Source organism: Pseudorca crassidens, chromosome 6 (genome assembly GCF_039906515.1).
Source record: "Pseudorca crassidens isolate mPseCra1 chromosome 6, mPseCra1.hap1, whole genome shotgun sequence".
Classification (NCBI taxonomy): Eukaryota; Metazoa; Chordata; class Mammalia; order Artiodactyla; family Delphinidae; genus Pseudorca; species Pseudorca crassidens.
Window position 1 is genome coordinate 78,751,386 of NC_090301.1, and position 25,772 is coordinate 78,777,157.

The 25,772-nt window shown below is 37.0% G+C and overlaps 1 protein-coding gene across 4 annotated transcripts; it reads right to left on the bottom strand.

Moving 5' to 3' along the window:
• On the bottom strand, positions 1-25,772 carry TNFAIP6 (TNF alpha induced protein 6). 4 transcript variants are annotated; one of them, XR_010944453.1, is made up of 8 exons: positions 25,569-25,772; positions 20,571-20,708; positions 18,744-18,905; positions 14,396-14,624; positions 12,262-12,302; positions 1,976-2,077; positions 1,222-1,387; positions 1-472 (listed from the first exon to the last, which is right to left on the bottom strand). XR_010944453.1 is itself a non-coding variant. In XM_067741982.1 (6 exons), exons 1-6 carry the CDS (start codon positions 25,660-25,662, stop codon positions 2,058-2,060), a joined length of 684 nt encoding a protein of 227 aa, XP_067598083.1. In that variant the 5' UTR covers positions 25,663-25,772; the 3' UTR covers positions 1,767-2,057. The 4 variants fall into 4 exon arrangements, 3 of the variants coding, with proteins under 3 accessions (XP_067598083.1, XP_067598080.1, XP_067598081.1); XM_067741982.1 differs by lacking the exons at positions 1-472; positions 1,222-1,387 and having other exon boundaries at positions 1,767-2,077; XM_067741979.1 differs by lacking the exons at positions 1-472; positions 1,222-1,387; positions 1,976-2,077 and adding an exon at positions 8,253-8,947.

Below are 25,772 nucleotides of genomic sequence, written 5' to 3' on the forward strand. Positions count from 1 at the left end.
AGAGGGATATAACTATTCTTGGGCTGTAGCAGTAATTGTTTCTCATCACTACACCCAAAGACAGTATTTCTATAACTTCAAGATTGATTGTACCTTTTGGGCACCTCCTGGATTCTTTTTCCTATGTGACGATCAGTCTCTTCAGTGCTGATCCAGAACCAAGGCTGTACAAGTGTTCTGTAGGGCTTTCTGTGAGATCATTCCATGAGTTTAACTCCCCAACACTCTCAATGAACTACATTTCTGGGGTTTTTTTCTCGGTACGCGGGCCTCTCACTGTTGTGGCCTCTCCCGTTGCAGAGCACAGCCTCCGGACGCGCAGGCTCAGCGGCCATGGCTCACGGGCCCAGCCTCTCCACGGCATGTGGGATCTTCCCGGACCAGGGTACAAACCCGTGTCCCCTGAATCGGCAGGCAGACTCCAGCCACTGCGCCACCAGGGAAGCCTGAACTACTTTTCTTAAAAAAGAATCTGAAAGATAAAACCCTTTTTAGCAAAAGATTCCCCCAAATATTTTCCTCCACCCACAAGCACAACTTGAGATGGTAATTAAAAATTTGTCCCTTCACACTGGCTGAACCCGACAGGCAATAGAATAGCATAGCCTTAATTTTTTTTGGTCAACCAGGAGGGAGTCTGTGCCATTACTAAGACTTCTCATACAGGGACTAACACTTTGGGTGGGATAAAACAATCTATAGCCAAGTTAAAAGAAAAAACAAACTGACTAAGGTAGACTCAGGGAGTTGTTAGGCCTTGTTTTATTCCTCAGGCTTGTAGAGTCTTGGTTCACGGTTATGGAGTATCTTCCTTTCCCTTTTATTACCAATATTACAGGTACTTATAGTTTTACTTGTTTGTCTCACTGTTGTTCAGTGTCTGTTGTCCAAACTTTAAAATGATTCCACACAGCCACTGGGCTAACAGTGATTCAACAAATGATTCAAAGACAAAAACAAGATAAGATCACAACGATAAATGTGCAAATTGAAAATCATATCTCCATAAAGGGAACCTCGATATTGAAGAACCATGAACAACAATGGTGAAAATCTGGACTTTTGGTCCTTCTTTCAGCTTTGGCTGAATGAGGACGAAAAGAGAAGACTGAGAATAAAGGAGTCCCCACAAATGCAGGAAAACACTGCTTACTCAGAAGCCATGATACTAAGTAACCATCAGAACTGGTCTTAAACCTGTTCGGTTGATCAGCTACTTACCTCAGTGAACACCAAACTAATCAATGTCAGGTCCTCACTTCTGACAGTCAGCCAGCCAGGTATGAGCTCAGTCCAGTAAACGTGACTTAGAGCGCCAGTCAACAACAGCCTCGCTAAGTCACCACACTTCAATTGCTGATGTTTATCCACGTACGCTTCTGAAAGCCTGCCAATCCCAAACATCCTATAAATAAATCTTTCTATAGTAAGCAAGAAATTCAACACTATTATATCGAGTGTTGGTCGTATCATCATTGGACAAATATCACGCTGTTTTAAAGGATTGATTTTAGAGTAAAACATGTGATGTCAAAAAAAAAAAACCAAAACATGTGATGTCTGCAATTTAACTTCAGATGGTTCAGTATATTTGTTTATATCAGAGACAGAGAGGTAAAGCAAATGTGGTGAAAATATTAACAATATTTTGTGAGTACATCTAGGTGAGCATTCATTATAGTAGCCTATAACTCTTCTGTAAGTGTTACCGAGTCCAACCTCGCCCTGCTCGCCACCCAACTGGCCAATGAGTCGGAGACGAGGTGTTGAGGCAAGGAAGACGACTTTATTCGGAAAGCCGGCAGACTGACAAGATGGCAGACTAGTGTCTCCTATAAACCATCCTATCGGGGTCTGGATGCCAGTTTCTTTTATAGAATCAGAGAGGGAGAGGTGGTGAGGAAGTAAAGTAAAAAGGCAGAATAGAGAGGGAGAGGTGGTGGGAAAGTAAAGTAAAAAGGGTCATCATTCTTACAAAACATCTCCTGGAATGACCAGCCTAGGTGAGGGGATGTGTTAATTTCTTCTTTCTAGCAGCCATTCACAGGTGGGCAGGGTCAGTTTTTCTCCCTGGGAGCTGAACAGAGGCACTTTAGTTTAACATTGAGGCAGAGGGGCAGGGTTCCCTGAGGCAGGCCATTATGTATGATTATAATAACAAAAGCAATGAAAAGCAAAGGTTAAAGTAGAAGAAACAGACCAAACATGGAGTCCAATTTAGCTCTTCCCTGTTCTATAAGTTTAATTTTTCAAAATTAAAAAATGTAAACAAGAGTAGCGACATCAGCAAAATGGTGGAATAGGAAATTCCAGGCCTTTGTTCCCCATGGAGACACTGACTTAACAACAATATAGGTGCCAAATTGCCTTTATGAGAATTCCAGAAACCAGGTAAGAGGTTGCAACATGCCAGGTGAATGCAAAGCCAAGAAGAGACATAAGGAAGCAGGTAGGAAAGTTCTTATTTGCCTGTCCTAGTTCCTCCCCATCCCCCATCCTCCCACCCCCAGTGAAGTACCTGGCACTCCCGACTCTCAGTTTCTCCCTTGGGAGGGAAACAGAAAAGTGGAATGTGCATCCAACGTTCTGGCTTTTCAGAGGGCTGCCCAAGGGACTGGTTTCTGCCTTGCCTGACTCAGTGTGCTGATGGGAAAAGAATGGATGTGTACTTTGAATACCAGGTTGGCCAGCACAATAGCTTGTTGCACTAGAGAGACTGCAGTACTGCAGACAGACACTAGGGAGAGACTGCAGTACTGCAGACAGACACTGAGTACATTTACATTTAACTTCTTAAGAATCTACCTACTGTTTTCTAAAATGTCTACCATTTTGCATTCCCACCAGCAATGAATAAAATTCTAGCTGGTCATATCATCATCAAAACTTGGTGTGGTGGGACTTCCCTGTTGGTCCAGTGGCTAAGACTCCACACTCCCAATGCAGGGGGCCTGGGTTTGATCCCTGGTCAGGGAACTAGATCCCACATGCCGCAACTAAAGATCCCACATGCCGCAACTAAGACCTGATGCAGCCAAATAAATAAATATTAAAACAAACAAACAAACTTGGTGTGGTGGGGGGTTTTTCTTTCTTTCTTTAAAATTTTAGCTATTCTAGCAAATATCGAGTGGTATTAATTTGCATTTCCCTAATGGCTAACAATGTTGAGCACCTTTTCATGTGTTTATTTGCCATCCATATACCTTTTTTTAGTGAAGTGCCCAATTCTTTTGCCCATTTAAAAATTTTATTTGTCTTTTTTATTATTGAGTTTTAAGAGTTCTTTGTTCTGGATATAAGTCCTTTGGTGTATGTTTTGCAAATATTTCTATCAGTCTGTTCTTTCATTCTCTTAACAGTATTTTTGGAAGAGCAAAGTTTTATATTTTAATGAAGTCTAATGTTTCATTTTCCCTTTATAGTTTATGTTTTTTAAGTCCTATTTAGGAAATATTTGCTTACTCCATAGTTACTAAGATTTTCTCCTATATTTTCTTCCAGAAATTTCATAGGTTTTATTTTGACCTTTAGGTCAGTTAATATGAGCTAATTTTCTAAATGGTATAAGGCAATGGTCTTTCTTCCTTCCTTTTTTCTTTCTTTCTTTTGCATATGGATATCCAATTGTTCTAGCATCACTCTTTAAAAGAGTATCCTTTCTCCCACTGAATTGCATAGGCATCTTTGTGGAAATTCAATTGACTGTACATGGGTAGGTCTATTTTTGGACTCTGTTCCATTCATCTATAGGTCTATCTTTATACCAATACCACATTCACTTGGTTACTGAAGCTTTATTTTTTTTTAATATTTATTTATTTATTTGGCTGTACTGGGTCTTAGTTGTGGCATGCAGGCTCTTCGTTGCGGCATGGGTGATCTTTAGTTGCAGCGTGCGAACTCTCAGTTGTGTCATGTGGGATCTAGTTCCCTGACCAGGGATTGAACCTGGGCCCCCTGCATTGGGAGTGCGGAGTCTTAGCCCCTGGACCACCAGGGAAGTCCCATGAAGCTTTATAATAAGTTTTGAAATCAGAAAGTTTTACAAACTTCTGCTTATTTTTCAAAATTGTTGTGGCTATTCTCGTTTTTCCTTTGATTTGGCCGTGTTTCCCTGTTGCTTTGTATGCCTTGTGCTCATCTGTTGAGATCTGGGCATCTGAAAAAACGAATCAGCTTAGCTAGAGATTTGGGAACCTCTCAAACCTTTTCCGGGTATGTATCTTCTCTGGACTTGTGCAAGTGATTTCCCAGTTAAAGAGGTTTACCTCTGCTGCTTCTCAGAAGCCCATAATCTCCTCTCCCTAGTGTCTGTCTGCAGTACTGCAGTCTCTCCCTAGTGTCTGTCTGCAGTACTGCAGTCTCTCTAGTGTAACAAGCTATTGTGCTGGCCAACCTAGTATTCAAAGTACACATCCATTCTTTTCCCATCAGCACACTGAGTCAGGCAAGGCAGAAACCAGTCCCTTGGGCAGGCCTCTGAAAAGCCAGAAAAAAAAAAAAAAAAAAAAAGTGGAGTGAGGAAGGGAAAAAATATGCATTTACATACACTGTCTTTTGAAGGATATTGAAGACACTGGAAATAGCTCTTGAGGACCAAAAATGGGTAGATGGAGAAACAGGATAGGAGGAAGAATATTCATAATACATCAGCTGTAAATTCTTAAGTTTTGTTAATATGAGCAGATAAACTAGCCCAAAATTAAATTAAATTGAAAGCAGAAAGAGAAAAAGAAAAATCTTAGTTGACTAGATGAAGAGCTGTATTAAGTAGATGATCAACTGTGCTGAAGATACTGCTGTTTAGGCAGAGCATACATGTTGCTTCTCCCCATAGCAGTAATACTTTAGCTGGAACACTGATGTTTATCTAGCACTGTATTGTCCTCTATAGCACTTTTTTTTTTTTTTTTTTTTTTTGCGGTATGCAGGCCTCTCACTGTTGTGGCCTCTCCTGTTGCGGAGCACAGGCTCCGGATGCGCAGGCTCAGCAGCCATGGCTCACGGGCCCAGCCACTCCGCGGCATGTGGGATCTTCCCGGACCGGGGCACAAACCCATGTCCCCTGCATCGGCAGGCGGACTCTCAACCACTGTGCCACCAGGGAAGCCCTATAGCACTTTTAAACTTGATTACCTGTAACTTTTAAATTGAAAAAAAAAAAAAAACCAACTCGTTACAATTCTAATCATTTTTACCTTCTAACCTTGCTCTTTCTGGTTTTGCAAGAAACAGCTCATATACTGGAGCAATTTTTCCTACTTCTGCCTACAATATGTGAATAAACTGTTGATGAGGCATACTTATCAGGTATATAAACATACCTGCAAGTGATTCCTATTTACTGTAGCAGGGATAGAACTTCAAAAAGCAACATGAAAATTAGTTTTTGTACTGTATTGTACATGTAATTTTATTTTAAATGAACATCTTGACTCAGTTAAATCTAATACCATGTAACCTTTCTTTTGACATCATAAGAACTACTGTGAGGTTACTAACACTTAGGCAAGTAATAGTCCTATTTATAATTGTTTGACAGTCAAATAAGTGCTCAAAAACTGTTTTATATTTTATGAATACTGCTAAGGATGTGGCTTTCCCAGTGGAGGCCCAAGAGCCTGTGTTTTTAGGGAGTTTACTTTTATATATTGAGGTTTTGTGGGATGTGATTTCTTCTTGTGGTTTTCTTTGCTGGGCATTTGTTCAGAAGGAAATTAAATAGCTGTGGATATATATTTTAGACATTTAAAAACAGCACAAGACATGAAAACAACTTGCCTTCAAAATAAATTTTTTTGAGGGGAATGAGTTGTAAAACATATTCTGAAAAAACTTCCTTTCCAAAAAATTTTCTTCAAAAAAATCTGAACTCAAATGTTATATTAAATAAAATATTGAATACGTACGTATGTACATGTTTAAACATTAGTCAGTTTGTTTTATTTTCAGAGAATGATATTGATATCAAGATCACATTCAATTGAAAGTAAGTAAAACTTAAAAGAAAGGAACCTCCCAAACCCACACATAAACATGACAAAGAAAAAAAGAGAAAAAAACCTACAGATACATTTAAGCAGGTATTAAACTGAAAACATTCAAATGAAGTGGAATTGCTAGAACATAAAGAATACTAGAGTAGACATGCAAAAGATGCTAAATTGAATAAATAAAATCAAGTTTTTAAAAATGTTCTACAAGGTCACTTTTTTTACTAAAATTATTATTAAAAATTATCTCTATATATAATTCTTCCTTTTCAAGAATTTCTATAGATCTTAGAATATGATCATAATGTATCCTAAATCTCAGTAGGAAGGCTTGTAACTAATTCAGTCAAATCGCTAGAAGTCATTATAACCCATCTCTGATCCTGTGTATAATAGTCTCATATAATACTCTCACTACACCATTGAGATATAGGGGAATCTGGGTCAGTGGTAATAGATAACATTTAACATCATTCTAAATATTTCATACATCTAAATATTATTTTCAGGAAAATCTTAGAGGATTTATATTCATTATCATCAATAATAATACCTTATATCCTAGAGTGCATTGTAATTTTCAAGTTAACACACATTCTTCAATTTACTATTTAAATTCCATTATCAAAATTTCCAAAGGAAAAAAAAAGTTAATTCTGATAAAGACCAAAACGCCTGTGGAGGGAATATAGTCAATAATATTGTAATAACTTAGTATGGTGACAGGTGGTAACTAGACTTAAAATGGTGATCATTTTGTAATGTATAAAAATATCAAATCACAATATTGTACACCTGAAACTAATATAATATTGTAAGTCAATTACACTTCAATTTTTAAAAACTGGGGGGAAAAAAGACCAAAAAGACTATGGGTGGGAGGAAAAGAGTAAAAACAATAGTGGAAAAAAAAAATCGTGATCAAGGAAGTAAAAACAGTTTACATGTAGGCAGGAAAACATGAACAGAGAAATGTTATACTAGCCTTAAATAATATTCACCTAAATTAATTTCTCTGAGTTTAGAAAATAGCTATCTTCTGTTTACAGCTTCTTCTTGTTTATGCTTTGTCATCTAGAGTTAGACTTTTATTCCTAAGTCTAACCCTGCATGAAACTGATTAAAAGGTGTATTACCTTTATATCACTGCTCCACCCAAATTGTAACATACATAGTAGCTTAAAACAACATGAATTTATTATCTTACAGTTCTGTAGTTCAGAAGTCCAATGGGACTCTTTGAGCTAAAATCAATGAGTCAGCAGGGATGCATTCCGTCTGGAAGTTCTAGGGGAGAATCCCTTTGCCTTTTCCAGCTTCCAAAAGCCACCCACAATCCTTGGCTCATGGCACCTTTCCTCCATCTTCAAAGTCATCAATGTTGCATCTTTCTGACTTTGCTTCTCTTGTCACGTCTTTTTTCTGACTCTTTTTCTTAAGCCTCCCTCATCCACTTTTAAGGACCCCTGTGATCACATTGGGCCCACCTGGACAATCCAGGATAATATCCCATTTTAAGGTCCTTAACTTAATCACTTGTGCAAAGTCCCTTTTGTCACCTAAGGTAACATATTCACAGGTTTTGGGGATTAGGATGCAGACATCCTGGGAGGGAACACTGTTCTGCCTGCCACAGAAGGTTATATTTAATACCTCATTCTCTGACCACTACCTACTATCTCTCCAGTGCGTCCCCTTTCATACTCTGATTTGACAATTCTTTGAGCCCACCACTTTTTTTTTTTTTTTTTGAGCTCACCACTTTTTTACTGTCCCTCATTTCCTTACTGTCCTCTCTTCACCCCTTATCAAACTAAATTCCTTGGGTTATCATTGCAATCCCTTCTTACCCATATCCTCTACTCCCTTGCCCCTGTCTTATACTCACTTGGCAAAACTGACCCTGCTGACTCCTGCTCTCTCACTAATCTGTCTTTGTCCTGTGTAGCTGAACATGGCCAGAGGAAAAGAGACTCGCTGACCAATCTCCTGTTAGTCCATACCACAAAGGTCAAATGGACCCTTAATGCTGCTGGTTAATGACCTGCTATTTTCCTACTCCATTCACTTTCTCGCTTCCCTAGAGGATGTCTTTGTAGGCTGAGTGAGTAGTGCAGCCTACCAGCCCACGACTCCCCATTAGTGTCATAAAGTCCAGCTTATCTCCCTCAAAAACATTTTTTTAAATTAATCTCTGACTCAGTAATTCTACCTCTAGGACCCTATCCCAAATAATTAGAGAGCTGTACAAATACATATATGTCCAAGGATGTTTATTGAAACAACATTTATGAAAACTACCTATAATTCCCACAATAGACAGGCTTACATAAAGTATGGAACAATCATAGCATGGACAGTTTACAGAATACTGTAAATGAAATCATGTTTTTTGCAGAATACTCAACGATAGGGGAAAACGTGTACACCGTAAAGTTCAGTGGTAAAAAATCCAAGATATCAAATTGTACATAGAGCAGCATTCCAAAATTTGAAATACAAATACATATAGATACATATATACATATACCACAAATCAAAAAATGACTAAAAGAAAAATATATGAATGTTAATGCTTGTTATTTTTATGCAATGGGATTATGGGAGATTTTATTCTCTCATTTAAAGTTTTCTGTATTTTCCAATTTTCCCCAAATTATCAGGTATTGCTTTCACATTTAGAAAAATAATAAATAAATGTTAATAATAATAATAATATAAAAGTGAGATCAAAGGGGCTCCAAAAGATAGAAACATAAATGCGGAATGTCTTTCTTTGCTTTATAAATGGCTAAATCTTCCAGCTAAATAGTTTTTATTTCCAGGAGAAGTAGTACTTGTATTCTTTCCTTGACTGGATTTGGATAGAGGATCCACTGCAACATATTTGATTTGGAAACCTCCTGCTGTCACTGAAGCATCACTTAGAAACTTCAAGGTCATGACATTTCCTGGGGAGGAGGAAGGTGCAAAAGAACCATGATGTTACTCTCCTTCAATTTGGCTGACAATTCAAAGACTCATTCTCATAGGAGAATATAAAAATTCATGAACAGGACTCCCAGAATTCAGAATTAGATTCTCAAGCTGTAGAGTCTGTAGTTTCACTGCCAACTGGGACCAGGACTGTCATATTTTTTCCTGTGGCTCTCCAATCTGTCCTAGAGGAAATTTTGTCTATTTTGTTTTCAGAGGTATTCTTTGTAGAAGGCACATCCATAGAATTACAGGAGAATGGCAGGCAGTTCAAACCATTAAGATATGGATGGATTATTTACTAAATGAGGGCAACAAGCCTTGCATTTGTTAAAAAAAAAGCCCACAAAGCTAGATCCCTTTACACAAAGCACCTAACTACATTTTACCTGCATTAAAGACCAAAATGTACCAAAACAAAAAATGTTATTGTGTAAAATAAATATAGGAATATTTTTCTTTTTCAGGAAGGAAAGACCTTCTGAATACAGATCACAAATCCAGAATTCATTACAAAAACCCCATATATATAAGATGAAAGGCACAGCTTGAAGTGCCTTTCATCTTATTTTCCAAAGCAACACAATGAGTTGGATACTATTAAAATAGTCATTTTTATAGATGAAATTGAGGCACAGAAAACCTGAGTAGCTTGCCCAAGGCCACAGGGTTATAAGTGGCAGAACCAGGTTTGAGTTCAGAGTTCATGCTGTGCCCCACTGTACTTTTCTCAAACTTGAAAGAGTTGTTTAAATTTTAAAAAAAAATTTTTTTTCAGATTACTCAACTGGTTAAAATACAAATTGGCACTGTAGGGCTAGTGCTAATTTGGTGACATCTATCCACATCTAAGTGCACATCACCTACGATCCCAAAATTTCACTTCTAGAAATTTACTTTTTAAAAATAAAATAGCACTACAAAATAGAGGTTTAAAAATGTCTGGTGAAATGTTCAATAGCAAAAGAAAGAAAAATAAAAAACAACCACCTTCAGGATGTTAAATATTGGTATATGACAAATTATGGTATCTATTAGGTAGTCATTAAAAAGAATTAGAATGATCTAAATATTATACTCTGACTTGAAAATAGCTCCATGGTCTCCATGTATTGATATATAATGTTTGTATAATACAGGAAGACATCTGGAAGGACGGTCACCACATAGTTATCCAATGCCTTTTTTGGGTGGGGAGAGATGAGAAGGGTGGGCACATTCTTTCTTTACATACCTTTTTTTAAAGTGGTACAGTAATGGGTAATTTTTAGTTTATTTATTTTCTGGTTTTGTTTTTTAATATAAATATCCAGGGGTGAGTAAGTATATATTTAAGAAGAAAACTAAATCAAAATGTTAACAGCATTATGCTTGACTGATAGGATAATACTTTAAATATATTTTATATCTTCTTTTTCTATTACTTTATATCAATGTATTCTTCCTGCTGTTTTGCTAAATCTTTGGCTTTTTATTTAGCTGTGCTCTTTTCTGTTGATTTGTTTCTCTTTGAATAATAAATTGTGTGGGTTTTTCTTTTTTTAGTTCCTTGCAGTTGTGCAAGAAAAACACTGATTTGGTGTTACATTTGGAGTAAGTTTTGTCTGTTTTAAACAAAACAGGAAAAATATTAAGTTTCAGCCTTCTTTTTGACTCTCCCTCTGTTCATTTTGTTTTTATTTTAAAAATAGGATTCTCACACCACAAATACCTCCTACATCTCATAAAATGTCTTCTTTTAGTTTTCTGTTAACATAAAATATGTTCTCAAGTAAAGAATAAAAGATAAATAAAAAGTTTAACAGATTACTCTTCCTAGGGAGACTGTAACAGAGTAATGAATTAATAAATTTTAAGCATTAATCATTCCAAGACTGAACAAGAATTTCCATCTCTTGTAATGATTCATAATTGAGAATTGCATGTACTGCAAAGCTAGGGTGTGGGACTAATTTTAGCTAGTAGTATCTCAGCTTAAGGACTGCTTAGAAATTGCAACTCAATGTAGTTTTGTTGTTTTTAGTTGGAGAAGTATTGTGATAATTTTTTTATGATGTGGAGGAAAAATAGAGCAAGTCAGAATGCCAGGACTTCCCTGGTGGCGCAGTGGTTAAAAATCTGCCTGCCAATGCAGGGGACACAGGTTCAGGCCTTGGTCCAGAAAGATCCCACATATCGCGGAGCAGCCAAGCCCATGCGCCACAACTACTGAGCTTGTGCTGTAGAGCCCACGAGCCACAACTACTGAGCCCATGTGCCACAACTACTGAAGCCAGTGTGCCTAGAGCCCGTGCTCTGCAACAAGAGAAGCCACCGCAGTGAGAAGCCCACGCACCACAACAAAGAGTAGCCCAGCTCGCGGCAACTAGAGATAGCCCACGTGCAGCAACGAAGACCCAACACAGGCAAAAATTAATTAATTAATTAATTAATTTAAAAAATTAAAAACAAAAAAAGAATGCCAATTACTGGTGCTGGTGATGAAAATAAAAAGGAAAATGAAGACATCTAAGAAAGTAAAAGTTCTTAGTCAGAAAGTAGCAGTTTGAGGCAATAGCAATGGTATTGCTTATTGAGATAAATGTATGCTGCTACAGGGACATTTCTTGGGGTACATTTCAAGGAACAAAGTCACACAAAATAATTAGCAAGAGGAAAAAGATTTGGAAAACTTTACCTATTATAGCTAGCCTTTTTAGATTTACTATGCATAATTAGCAAAGTAAAAGTTCTCTGACATCTTCTAATAAACCTGTTTCACATTGTTTAATCCAATATTTCCCAAATTTACTTGACCTTAGAGCCCTTTTCTCATGTAATATCTATTAAAAACATCTAACAGAACTGTGTTCTTCACAAGACTCTCTGGGGATTGCTGTACTAATGTGAAAATGCAATAAATACGATGTAAAATTTTTTTCAGTGATAGAAGGTATTTTTAACAACTTTACAAATTACTTTAATCCTTTATCAATGAAAAGTTTGGACATTTTATTACCACATTTTATGGGAATTATAAGCTACAGCAGTATTTATGGATTTGCAGATTCAAGACTATCTCAGACTGCATTTCCTGCTAATAACCAGAGTATACATTTTTAGTGCAAGGAGTTGATAAAAGTCATTAAGTATAAATAAGCACTTCTTTGCCTTTTACAAGCTAGCAAGCTATATCTGTCTTCAGCTCTCTCGACTTTAAAAAGTATATAGTAATAACTACTGGGTCCTTCATTTTCACTCATACTGAGAAAGCAAATCAAAGTTTTGTTCTTCAATTTAGAGCCATTACCTGTACTAATGATGTCTTCTGGAAGCTCATCTCCACAGTATCTGAAAGAGAATTTTTTAAAAAGAGAGGTCACATGAATGATTATTATATAGCTATTGCAAGTGGCTCTTACTGATAATTGACGTACTTTATTTCCCCTAAGTAATGGCTCATTTTTCTATTATTTTACATTTTATTGTTATATTTATTTATTTTTACTTGAATTTGTAAGAGAGAAGAGGGGTTAAAACATTGTTTGAAATATCCTTCTCACAGCATTAATGAGATTCTTAAGAATTTGTGGCATAACTGTGTGTCTACAAAGCTTTTTGTGTGGTAGACAATTTGAATCTACTTGGAAATTTTTAAAATTTGTTTCTGATTAATCTCATGAAGTTGTCTTCACAGTTAGAGAAGAATGGGTGTATGGCTGATTTAAAAGGGAAAGAATTACGTTGGACCTTATAGACATAAGAGGGTGTGATTTTTATCTGAATCATGGCTTGAAGGGAATTCCCTTGCACATGATAATATAAAAAGTAAGGGTTTTTATCAGTTTCTAAAACAATGTAATTTATTCCTGAGGGGGAGAAAGTCTATTATAAAGGTAAATCACACAATATAATCCAATAAATAACAAATTAGCCTGTAGATTAAAAAATCATTTATGATTTTATCTAGAGCTGTAATTGACTTCTGAAACTAGGTTTAGAATAAAAATGTTACCTTAATTCCCAAGGTAGGAGGTCCAGTCTTTCAAAAAAGACTTTGTTCTTAATTCCTCCAACCCTACTTCTAGTCTTCTTCAAACTATTTCAAAAAACTATATATTTTTTTCTATAGTAGTAGTCTCAGCTAAAGAACAAAACAAAACAAAAACCACTTTCCATCCAAAAATTGCTGTTCATTTATGCAACAAATGCCTTTGTTTTTCTTTGTATTTAAGTTACAGATTTCAAAGTCAATAAAAAGATATTGTCTGTCATTTTTTATTATCCCCACTACTATTTTCTTTCATTAAATTACTATTATGGATAATAGAGAATTGATAACTGATAACCTATTGATAATGGATAGTCTAAAATACACATTATTAAGTGGGGACCTGAATACATAAAACACCTTAACTGTACACTCTTTAATTTACAATATTTTGTAAAATGTTGCAAATTTTGTATTGTAAAATTTAAACTATGTTAAAGATATGGATGGGAACACAAAAAAAGTGTGTCCCAGCATGTTAAAAAACCCAGGGAAAAATACTGAGGAAAGCAATACTTGTTTTTTATGGCAAAGAAAGTTATTTTTAAAAAGATATCCATTGTATATTTAGCTAAACTATATGAGAGAAGGGGCTATAGTTTACTTATTTGCCTTATATCCATAATGCTTAGTACAATGCTTTGTACACAGAAGAAAGGCAACAATTATTGAATTTATAATTATTTTTAGGAGGTTGACAGAAATCAGAACATTTAAAACCCCCCAAAATTTCCCAACTCATACATCTTCTTTCTCCTGTTAGTCAAATCTTGAGGTCTTTATAAATAGAATATGTAACTAATTGTTACAACTTAACAAATCAAAAAGCAGCTATAACTATTTTAATAAGTAGACATAGCAGCTGACTATGGCTTGTTATGAGTAACAGAGCAAAAAAAAAGTCGTGGTTAAAAAAGGATACTCTGGGGCTTCCCTGGTGGCGCAGTGATTAAGAATCCACCTGCCAATGCAGGGGACACGGGTTCGAGGCCTAGTCCGGGAAGATCCCACATGCCGCGGAGCAGCTAAGCCTGTGCGCCACAACTACTGAGCCTGTGCTGTAGAGCCCGTGAGCCACAACTACTGAAGTCCACATGCCTAGAGCCTGTGGTCCGCAATAAAGAGAAGCCCCCCCAATAAGAAGCCCGCACACCACAACAAAGAGTGGCCCAGCTTGCCACAACTAGAGAAAGCCCACGTGCAGCAACGAAGACCCAACTCAGCCAAAAATAAATAAATGAATAAATTAATTTTTTAAAAAAGGATACTCTGTTGCAGGAGAATAGATAAACTGGAAAATCAATGTTGTAGGGACAGTTGGAGAGAAATAAAAGAAACATCATGCAAAATATCGGATGTTCATTAGCTTCCTGTATGGAGAAACAATACATACCTTCCCACAAAGCCATGGACATCATCGTAACTGTCATATATTTCAACATAGTCAGCCAAGCAAGCTGGGTCATCTTCAAGGTCAAAGTCCAAAAAACTCAGGTGAATACGCTGACCATACTTGAGTCTAATGTGCCAGTAGCAGATTTGGTTATCATCATACTCATTTGGGAAGCCTGGAGTTTTAAAAATTTGCTTTGGATCTGTGAAGACACCACCACACTCCTTTGCTGAAGAGAGAAAAAAAAAATGATAAGAAAGCATTTTTAAAAAATGATTCCTACTTTAAAAAAGATGTTCATTTCTTAGTGTCCATCTATTTAGTACTTTTTATGAAATAAAAATAAAATGATTTAATATATAGCATCCATAGTATATTGTGTGTAACTGTAGCTGAAGAATAAATGTTTTTTCATTAATAGTTGCTAAATTCTCTAAAATGAACATAGACCACTTGTGAATTTTTTTTGTTCTAACTTTTTAAAAATTAATTAATTTATTTTTGGCTGCATTGGGTCTTCGTTGCTGCACGCAGACTTTCTCTAGTTGCAGCGAGCGGGGGCTACTGTTTATTGCGGTGCGTGGGCTTCTCCTTGGGGTGGCTTCTCTTGTTGAGGAGCACGGTCTCTAGGCGCGCGGGCTTCAGTAGTTGTGGCAGGCGGGCTCTAGAGCACAGGCTCAGTAGTTGTGGCGCATGGGCTTAATTGCTTCGTGGCATGTGGGATCTTCGAGGACCAGGGCTCGAACCTGTGTCCCCTGCATTGGCAGGGAGATTCTTAACCACTGCGCCACCAGGGAAGTCCCCACTTGTGAGTTTTTTAAAAAGTAAAACAGCAAGAAGGAATAATAATTGTGCTCCTGTTGACATTTTTGCTCTGTTTACGTTTTAAGCATGGGATGCATGTCTTATATGTACACTTAAATGTGTTTTGACAAATACATATGCCCATATTACCAACAGCCCAATCAAGATGACACGGATTTTGTTCTGTGGTGTCACTACTGTGTCTTCAGGGACTCAGACACTTAGAATAATGAGTCCAATAAATTCTGTTTGTAAAATCATTATAGAATATGAAGATCACTTAGGGAATTTGAAGGTCACTCATCCAGTTAAAAGGAATAATTTATAATCATTCTATACTCCTGTTACTGGTTTACATTAGCACCTTAATCCTAATACTATTTGAGGATTTGGTGGACATATCCATGTTGGTTTTTTCAAGTCATTTACCATTTCATAGATTTCTGTCCTGTCCCATAACCTGTTATAAGAACAAACAATCTCTTCCAGAACAGTGATTTTACAGTATGCCTAGAGAGAAAGCTGTGGAAGGGCCCCAGTTAATTTTAATTCTATATCACCTAAATGTCTAGTGTCTTGAAAAAAAGATACAAACTGGAAACTCAAAAATAATCTGAGTGGTGGTGATGGTAGTGGTGACTCTGGATAGCATTCAAAGGATTTTTTATTATATCAATTAGAGGGTTTTTTTTTTTTTTTTTTGGCTGTGCCACGCAGCCCATAGGATCTTAGTTCCCCGACCAGGGATCCAACCTGTGCCCTCGGCAGTGAAAGTGCCAAGTCCTAACCACTGAACGCCAGAGAATTCCCCAATTAGAAGTTTTTTACAAGAATATTCTCCTTGAAAATAACTATTACAATAAAAAATTGTGTTAGAATCCTTCACACCATAGAAGTAATGGAAGCTTATCACCCCAGGGCAGAATAGGCTCTTAGAAAGGCAAGGAAGTGACAAAAGAGGGTCAGGGATCTAGTCTGAGCTCTGCGTCCAGTCTATACCTCTGTTTCTTCATTGGTAAAATAAATATAGTCATGTCTCTCCTGTTACCTCCCTCACAGGACTATTCTGAGGATAAAATATAAAGGATAGCTTAAGGGTATTATGCAAAGTATAAGCTATTCTTATTGTATTATTAAATATTATATAATACATAGTTTATATGTGCAGATAAGCATATACAGTGCCCGCTTTGGGAGTGATTTTCTCTGTCCCATAGCATCCTATCTTTGATGTATATATCATTAGATTAGGAAAAATATTCAAATATTGAACTAACTTGTTTTTATATTTAGCTATATCTATTCAGCTCTATACTTCATGTTACATATAATTATTGCCTCATCTCTTGCTTACTTAGAAAATGACAGATTTATAAAGCAGCCTGGGTCCCTGAGGACTGACAGCTAATTGGTTAAGAAGTATTCATACAGGAGGCAGTCGGCATCATGCCACACATTCAGAACTCGAATGAGCAAGCTGACTTCTGAACACCTCTGAATGACCCTATTCTTCCTTGCTTCAATCAACTCTAACTTGGTGGTATTGATTAATTAATAACCATTGCTTTATTTTTCTGATACCATTATGATTTTTTTCATTCCAATTATTTTTCAATGAACTGTTCTCCCATTGCTAGTTCAGGTGGCCCCCAGTCCCCTTCAGGTTGACCACATTCTAAATAATCAGTATATCACTGAATCCAAAAGTAAGCTGAGACTTGAGTAAGCACTAGTCTCCCAGGATTCTGTACACACATTCCCAGAGTAAAAAGCATTCAGCCTCTATGAGAAACAAAAGCAGCTTATAAAAATTTGTAAGTTGGGGCTTCCCTGGTGGCGCAGTGGTTGAGAGTCCGCCTGCCGATGCAGGGGACACGGGTTCGTGCCCCGGTCCGGGAAGATCCCACATGCCGGAGCAGCTGTGCCCGTGAGCCATGGCCGCTGAGCCTGTGCATCCGGAGCCTGTGCTCCGCAACGGGAGAGGCCACAACAGTGAGAGGCCCGCGTACCATAAAAAAAAAAAAAAAAAAATTTGTAAGTTAAGGTGGCATTCTTATAAAAGGGCAATGGAATACTGTAAGAATCTTTCCATTTATACTTCTACATCTTCCTTAGACTTTGACCTTTGGAAATGATTGAGTAGATGCTCAGAGATCCTGGAGTTTATCAAGTAGAAGAATCAGATAATATATTTGGAAATAGAAGTTACTCTTAAGAGTAAAAAGAGAATTGCCTGTATAAATATATTTAAGAAAAAGGAAGAGAGAAAGAGAGGAAAAGAAGATATATGAATTATTAACAATGACTAAATTATAGGACTAAATGTAGTATACTATAGGCTTAAAGTATGTCAAAGTGATTTGAAAGTTATAGTCTATATGAATGCACGTTATTCATATTTTTTGAATTTTATTTATTTTTTATACAGCAGGTTCTTATTAGTTATCTATTTTATGCATATTAGTGTATATATGTCAATCCCAATCTCCCAGTTCATCCCACCCCACCCCCATTTATTCATATTTTGTCTCAAGTGGGAATAGGTGACAGCTCTAGGAAAAATTCTTTTCTACTTGGAGTATACGTTATTGTGAGGTAGAGGTTAGTTGCAAATGTGAGAAACTGTTCTCCAATGGTTAATATTATTAAATAATAAATTCTATAATAATATGCTAGAACTTCACTGTAATCTCCTACTTTGTCATGGCCATTCTCTAAGGTAGATCCAAATGGGACACCACCTGAGGATGTTTATGATCATATATCTGGGAAATACTTTGTAACATGTTGTAACACTTTGTAATATTATCCTGGGGGAAATACATCCCAAAACAACAGTCTACTTTTTTCTCCAACAGCATGGACCAAGAATTACTGTTTATAGTAATTATAATGTGTTAATTTTCTCTTTAAAGTTTTCCTAGCTGCAATCAACCATGGAAAAAGAATATTAATAAACAGGTACTTACAATAATAACTAGCATATCCAGTATATATTTGTTAAAACAAACCACAGAGTGAGGGTTGCTTAGTTTGGAAGTTTAAGAATTTATGCCCAAAAAGAAATTAGGGAAAAACTTTGTTTATTCTGTCTCCTTTTTCTCATTCTATTAAAGGGATAATTTTGAACAGTTAACATTTGGTAGTACTACTTCTTGGTTTTAGCTAATTAACTGTGACAAGTTTATAATCTTTTTTTTTTTTTTTTTTTTGTCCTCTGTAATCAGGAAGTTCCCTGGCACAGAAAAGAATTAAGTCGTGATCTCACCTGCCTACTAATTACTGGCTGTCTGAAAGTTACTTAAGCTCTTGAACTTTAGTTTCCTGAATTCTAAAATGGGTATAACAATAAAGTGACAGTGTGGATGAAGAGACATAAGTCAGTGTGTGGCACAGCATAATCATTCTATGAATGGTAGTTGTTATTAATAATTATCGTTACTAAATTGCTCTCTCTCTGGAAGAAGAAGTCATTTCTTTTTACTAAGCTCTTAGTAACCTGTACCTGTTTTTATATAGTATAAAATTATTGTTTTTCACAAACCATGTGGGTTGTAGCAATAAGCATCCCATCTTTCACTTCTGTTCAGACGGACTCCATAATCAATAATACCAGTTTTTCCAAATCCACAGTTGGGCCCTGGCTTCACAATGGGGTATCCAACTCTGCCCTTGGCCATCCACCCAGCAGCACAGATGTGAAATCCTGCAAGAGAATGGAAGGGTAATGGCTTAACTGGTTATTCCCTCAGCTGAGCGAAGGTCATCTCAACCAAGATGGCCCCTTGCAACAGGGACAGTGTCTTAACTGCCCAATCCACTTCATATAAAAGGGGAAGAACTGTTTTCTTAAAAAATAAAGTTTGAATGTATATAAAAGTTCTTGTAACATCTGACTTTTACTAGGAAATGACATCTTACTTGGAAAAAAAAAAAAAAAAGCAGATGGACTAGGAAATAATAATACCATGGATATGAAAACCATCCAATTTCAGAGCTGGCTTCTTTTCACAAATGACCGAGCTAGTGCCATGAGTTAATTTCTGGAATTACCATCAATACTGAAAAAAATTTTTTCAGATGATAATTTCTCCTTCAGGATCAATTAAGATATCACTAGGGCTTCCCAGGTGGCGCAGTGGTTGAGAGTCCGCCTGCCGATGCAGGGGACACAGGTTTGTGCCCCGGTCCGGGAAGATCCCACATACCGCGGAGCGGCTGGGCCCGTGAGCCATGGCTGCTGAGCCTGTGCGTCCGGAGCCTGTGCTCCGCAACGGAAGAGGCCACAACAGTGAGAGGCCTGCGTACCGCAAAAAAAAAAAAAAAAAAAGTTATCACCAATATTTTAAAATTTTGAATAGGGATAAAAGTACTCATACATTTCAAACAAAGCCTCAGCCTTGTTTTCCTTACTCAACTTTGGAGGCTGTTTTAATATTTGCCGATGCCACCCAAGAACGATTTGACTACAAGTCCCCCATGGCTAGTAGTGTCTCTGGCCTTTGTATACCTCATTCCATTTACTGCGTCACACACACAGCCCTAAGGGTATAGACTGAGCAGTCATCTGGGGAGACTTTGGGGCATTTTCGAGAACACCTTTATTTTTGTTTTGGGTAATGTATAATAATAGTATGAGCTTTGCCAGGTATGTTCCTATCAGCAAAGGGATATCTTCAGTGGAGAAGAAAATTCTGAATTAGGGTGGCCTTTTGGATTCTCCTGAAAGTCCAGGAGAGACAGTAGCAACCCGTTTTTTTTAATATAAAGAAGCAAAGAGCATTTGTTAATTACTGGGTTTTCACCAGGTGTCCTGACATCATCTTCCCAGTTTCTTTCATCTGGCACCTTACAACTTGCTTATCCTCCTTTTCCTCATGGCTTTTGATCCTAAAGTACAAATGCATTCTCCCACTTAATGTAAAAAAAAGAAAAGGAAAAAATTGAAAATAATTGAAAAAATATCCACTAAATTCACTATTTCTTCTACCAAGTAAATTTCCTTGTAAGACACAACATAGTAGCATCATTTAACAGCTGAGGAAAATGACACACAGACGTCAAGAAGAGATAGAATGATATTAAAAATGAATAGCAATGGCATTAAAATTAATGAGGGGTTTAAATGATATCGAGATAATGATGTCTTCATTTTCTTTTGATGTTTATTTATTAGCTCCCAATGGGGTGTGACCCCAACTAAGTTACTAGTAGTAGGAATTGTCTACCAGCTCTAGGCAAAGAAGATGGGAGAAGCCAGAGGAACTATTAGCAGGGATAGAGAGAAAAGTCTTAATAAGGGGTTGCAGGGAAGGTGGAAAATTTTTTTTCCAAGGGTGAAAAAGAAGAAGATTATTGTCAAAGCTGTTACCAATTTTTCTGGCTGCCTCTAACTGCTTGTAGGTGGCAAGATGGCCACCTTCATATTCACACACCGCCTTCGCTTCTGCGTAGGTGAGCTTGTACTTGCCAGACCGCGCTTCTCTGTGGTACACGCCTGCTGCTTGTTCTGTGAATTCACAAAATGTCGTCAATGCACTATTATCCATTCTTGTGGAACAAGGGAAATTTTGTGGCCTCAGCTGGAAGATTACATCAGCTATTGTTCCTGCCAAAGGGTTCCCTGGGTCAGCTGCCTTGAGTGGCTAAGTTTTCATTGTTAGAAAGCTTTGGGAAAAAAATATGAATGAGGGGAATTTTGGGGGACATAGATAGAAACTTGAGGCTAAATTATTTTTTGAACTGATAACCTGAAAGAAAGTTTTAACACAACATTGTATTTCTGCATTATCCAAAGGTGATAGAGTTTTGACTTTTTTTTTTTTTTTTGCGGTACTCGGGCCTCTCACTGCTGTGGCCTCTCCCGTTGCGGAGCACAGGATCCGGATGCGCAGGCTCAGCGGCCATGGCTCACGGGCCCAGCCGCTCCGCGGCATGTGGGATCTTCCCAGACCGGGGCACGAACCCGTGTCCCCTGCATCGGCAGCTGGACTCTCAACCACTGCGCCACCAGGGAAGCCCTGACTTTTTTTTTTTTTTTTTTGACTTTATTTTAAAAACTTGGAAAGGTAAGCAATAGGAAAAGAAAAGGAGTTGAAGGCAAAAGAAACCAATGAAAATTGGCTTACAATGAAGGAGAAAAGTAAGCCAAAATATCCATTTGAGGGAAATGACTAATGCAATATAATTGAGAATTTAGTAAACAAATCAAAAACTGAGGAAAAGTTTAAAGGAATCCAAGGCAAGCAAATATGACATTGAAGAAAAGAAAAATAGATTTAACTACAGCAGAGAAAAAGTGGGACACACCTAACTACCAGTTCCTAAGTTCTTTATCTGGTTTGTCTTTTTCGGTTCACATTTGTTCCCAACGTAGTTCAGATAGTGTTAAGTCATACATGAGCTGTCTCCCAATAGATCACTGTTTAAAATGATTGTTTTGAGTTTGGAGTGCATTTTGCCATAGAAACAATGTGAAAAGATTCCCAAGACAATAATCATAACATAGCGCTAACAGTTCTATGTTGACTATCAGATTATTGTTAAGTCTTTGTCCCCTGACCTGTGCAATCGGCCACCATCAAGACCATTTCCAACGAGAACGTATGTTTCTTGGCATGCAGCAAGATATGAATCCAGCAGTATTAGAAATACTGTTCTTTACTCTCTTCCCCAAGCTGAAGTTGACAATGCCACAGTTCAATAGGAGATGCTGCTTGGCATTTTTCTGGACTCCAAGGGATACTGCTCTTATACCTTATATGGAAAAAGCCTGTCATTAATACACAGTACCTTAGTGCATCTGATACTTAGAGGTCAGAGAACACAAGGAACATCAAAGTCATTTTCCCCTTTGAGAGTCACCTACTTCCCAAGTGTCCTTCATAGGACACTTTACACATAGGGTAAAGCCTCATTAACTAAACTTTTACTCGTTTCCAATTTGGCTGTTTTAAGAATATACCATGAGGTACTTTGATAGGTGCTGGGGACCAAGCCCTATTCTCAAGCAACTCGAGCACTAGTGGGCAATGCAAGTACATCTATTTTGAAGTACAGGGGTACTAAGGCTTTTAGTAGAGAAGGAGACATGTAGTGCTTACTAATGTATTGTGATGGAGATTATTGTTACTTTTTAAAAATGTTAAAGCTGTATATGTTCTCTATTTTATTTATTTTTTTTTTTTTTTGCGGTACGCAGGCCTCTCACTGTTGTGGCCTCTCCCGTTGCGGAGCACAGGCTCCGGACGCGCAGGCTCAGCGGCCATGGCTCACGGGCCCAGCCGCTCCGCGGCATGTGGGATCTTCCCAGACTGGGGCAAGAACCCGTGTCCCCTGCATCGGCAGGCGGACTCTCAACCACTGCGCCACCAGGGGAGCCCTGTATCTGTTCTCTAAAAGATCTTTATTTGAAAAAATTTTGTAAGAATTATTTTGTCTGCCAAGGTTTCTCAAACTAAGATTTCCGTGATATTTTACTCCAGAAGTAAAAATATGTTGTACTAAAAACACGACAGCAAGCTCCAAATGGAGTCCCTTATGCTAAGCCCCACATCACCAAACCAAGACTTAAGTATGGTTTCGGCTCACCCAGAAATGGAATCTTAAACCAGTCAGTCAGAAATCTCCTGATCACCACCAGTTAGGTCATCTGCCTGATAGACCCCTGCCATCTGCTGAAGGAAAGTAACCTTGCCATAACCAACCTGCTTTTTCACCTAGTAAAACTTCCTTCTGCCTGCTCCCTTCTGCCTATGAAAGTCTTGCATTTTGTACCACTCCTCGGAGCTCCTTTCTGTCTGTTAGATTGGATGCTGCCAAATTCAAATGTATTTTTGCTCAGATAAACTCAAAATTTTAAGTATGCTTCAGTTTTTCTTTTAACAGATGTTTGCAGGAAAAAAATAAATTAACAGAAAAAAATTTTTAAATAATTTTAAGTTTTCTTCCTGGTAGTTTTTCTTAAACTTTTGGTACCTCTTAAACTTGTCTAGTAATAAGATAGTAACTTAAATAGCAGAAATGTCTATGCTATAATTTTTAGTTTATTAAATAATATTAATATTCCACACTGTTCCTGAAAGAGACCCAAACTTCCCATTATTTTGCCTTATGAACAGTTGAGTACCCTTGGCATGTGTACTTGACAGTTTTAAGCACACATTTATTTTAAAGTATTTCTCAATTCAGAATTTTAAACTACTAAGATGGTCCTTTGTACAATGAGTCCTAATCTAAAAAATTTCACCTTTCAGAGGAAGTAATAATTTATTAATTTTTCTAGCTGTCATTCACTGAAATTGAAAATCTATTTAACCAATAACTTCCTTTTCCTTTTAGTAAGTGGTGACACAATACTATGTTGGCTCTGATTTCTATTTCTGGTTCTACAGTGGACCAGTTGTGTGACCTTGTATAAATCACTGCCTGAGCTTCAGTTTCTTCCATCTATCCAATAAGAATAATGACAGCTATTTTTTGGAATATATAAACCATAAAACCCATAAGCATAGCTTCTGTATCCTAGTAGGAGCTCATGATAATGTTACTTTTCCCTTCTCCTTTTTTGGATTCAATACAATGGCTAGAAAGAATTGCTTATCTGTACATTTTTTGATTTTCATAATCCATTTAAACTAGTTGAAGTCTCTTGTCCTTAAGTGTCTTTTAAAAAAATTACTATCTAAGGAATTAGAGGATATAAGAGTTAAAAATAAACCTTAGGGGTCCCCGACTTCAGACTTCTCATTTTACCAGTATGGGACTGAGACCAAGAGTTTAAAGTGCCTTGTTCTTGATAGTTGCTAGCAGATTCGTGCCTTCTAATTCAACTCTCTTCCCTCCCTAAATAGTTTTCTAATACTACATTGGCCTAACCAACTGTAAACAATTTATGCTAGGCTGACTGATCAATAATTTGTCTCACATTGAAGCGTGAAGCACTGTGCAATCACTCCGGGCCTCAAATGTGCAGCATACTATTAACAAACATTTGGGTTTGCTCCTCTCTATCTCTAGGACAGAACTCCTATTGTCTAGGTTTATATTTTGGTGATATACAACATCACTTTAAAAAACAACAACAACAACTCCAAATTACTTGATCATTAGCAAATTTGACAGCATTTCAAAGTTTATCCATGTGGGTTTAACTCTTACTAGCTTTATGATCATCTTTGTCATTTCTGGCAAATAGGTGTATATTTCCCAAGCTTGATGGTGTGCAATGAAAATAAAGAGACTTGCTCATTCCTCTAGTAAATTCCAGACCCCATCTTGGCCAAATGGATTGCACTGTTCAGCATGAAAGCTGTTCACTGGCTCACACTGAAAAAAGAGGCTGCAAGGCTGTGCATTGCAATCGAGCTTTCTAATGAAATCCGCATGGCTGCAGTTATTACCAGAGAGAAACATGCTGAAAGGGAAAATATTCTATAACTATGTGCTGCTTAGCAAGCATAACATCAAGATCTAGGTTAATTTTGCTTTCTCTTTATTTATTTTATACAAGGATTTGTCAGTTTTCTTCTTGAGCAATTCATATTTTTTTCACTATCAAACACAACAGTGAACATAAAGCAGTATTAATTTGTATCATGAGAATTAAAGCATTGTTTAGAGTACTATATGGGGTATTTTGGGTTTTCTCTATTTAGCCTTTTTTGGTCTGTTGTTTATATTCACAGTTAGGTCTATGTCATTCCTTACATTTAACAAAACAAAACAACAAAAGAAACTTTCCTTGTCTAACAAAAGAGGTAGAAAGGTATTTAAATGGATAGCTCAAACAAAAGAAATCAAGTGGTAAGAATGCATCCAGAAATACAAGCTTTTTTCATTTTTTTCTGTATTACAAGCTGGCTTTGTCAAACTAGTCAAAAGATGTTTGGAAAAAGCATGATATACACTACAGGTCAGAGTACATGGAGCAATGATTATAAAATTATTGTATATTCCAATTTACCTGTTGTAATTCTCTTATGGTTACCTGTTATGAAATCTGACTCGAAATGCATTGAAATGAAAACAAAATAATATATTGGTGTTTTTATTTTGTTAAGGAAACATTCTGCACTATACCACGACACCTTCTTTGAAAATTTTAAAGCATATTTTCATATGGAATATAAATATTAACCTCTATTTTCTACTGAAAAGTTCACTTTATAAAAAGCTATTTTAAAATTTTAGAAGGCAGAAACACTTTTTAAAAAATGATATATGCATTCCAGTATCTGTCTTTCCCAAGCATTTTCTTTGAAAACATCAGCCTTGAACAGAAGAGAAAATTTTACAGCTTTGATTCACTTCTCCATGAATTCAAAGAAGCGACTTTCCCAACAAGAAGCTCATGAGTGAAGTTTCTTACCAAGCCATATGGAGTTATGAAAAATTCCATTTCTGAATCCCCATCCGTGAGCCTCTTCCCACAGCAAGACAAATAAGTAAATTAAGATGATCATATCTCAGTTGTAGAGAAGGAATAGCCTGTTAGGGGCTGCTCAGGATAAATTCCCAGAGCAGAGGCTGAAATGTGTCTGAAACATCTGGTTTCCACATCTTTAAATGGTTT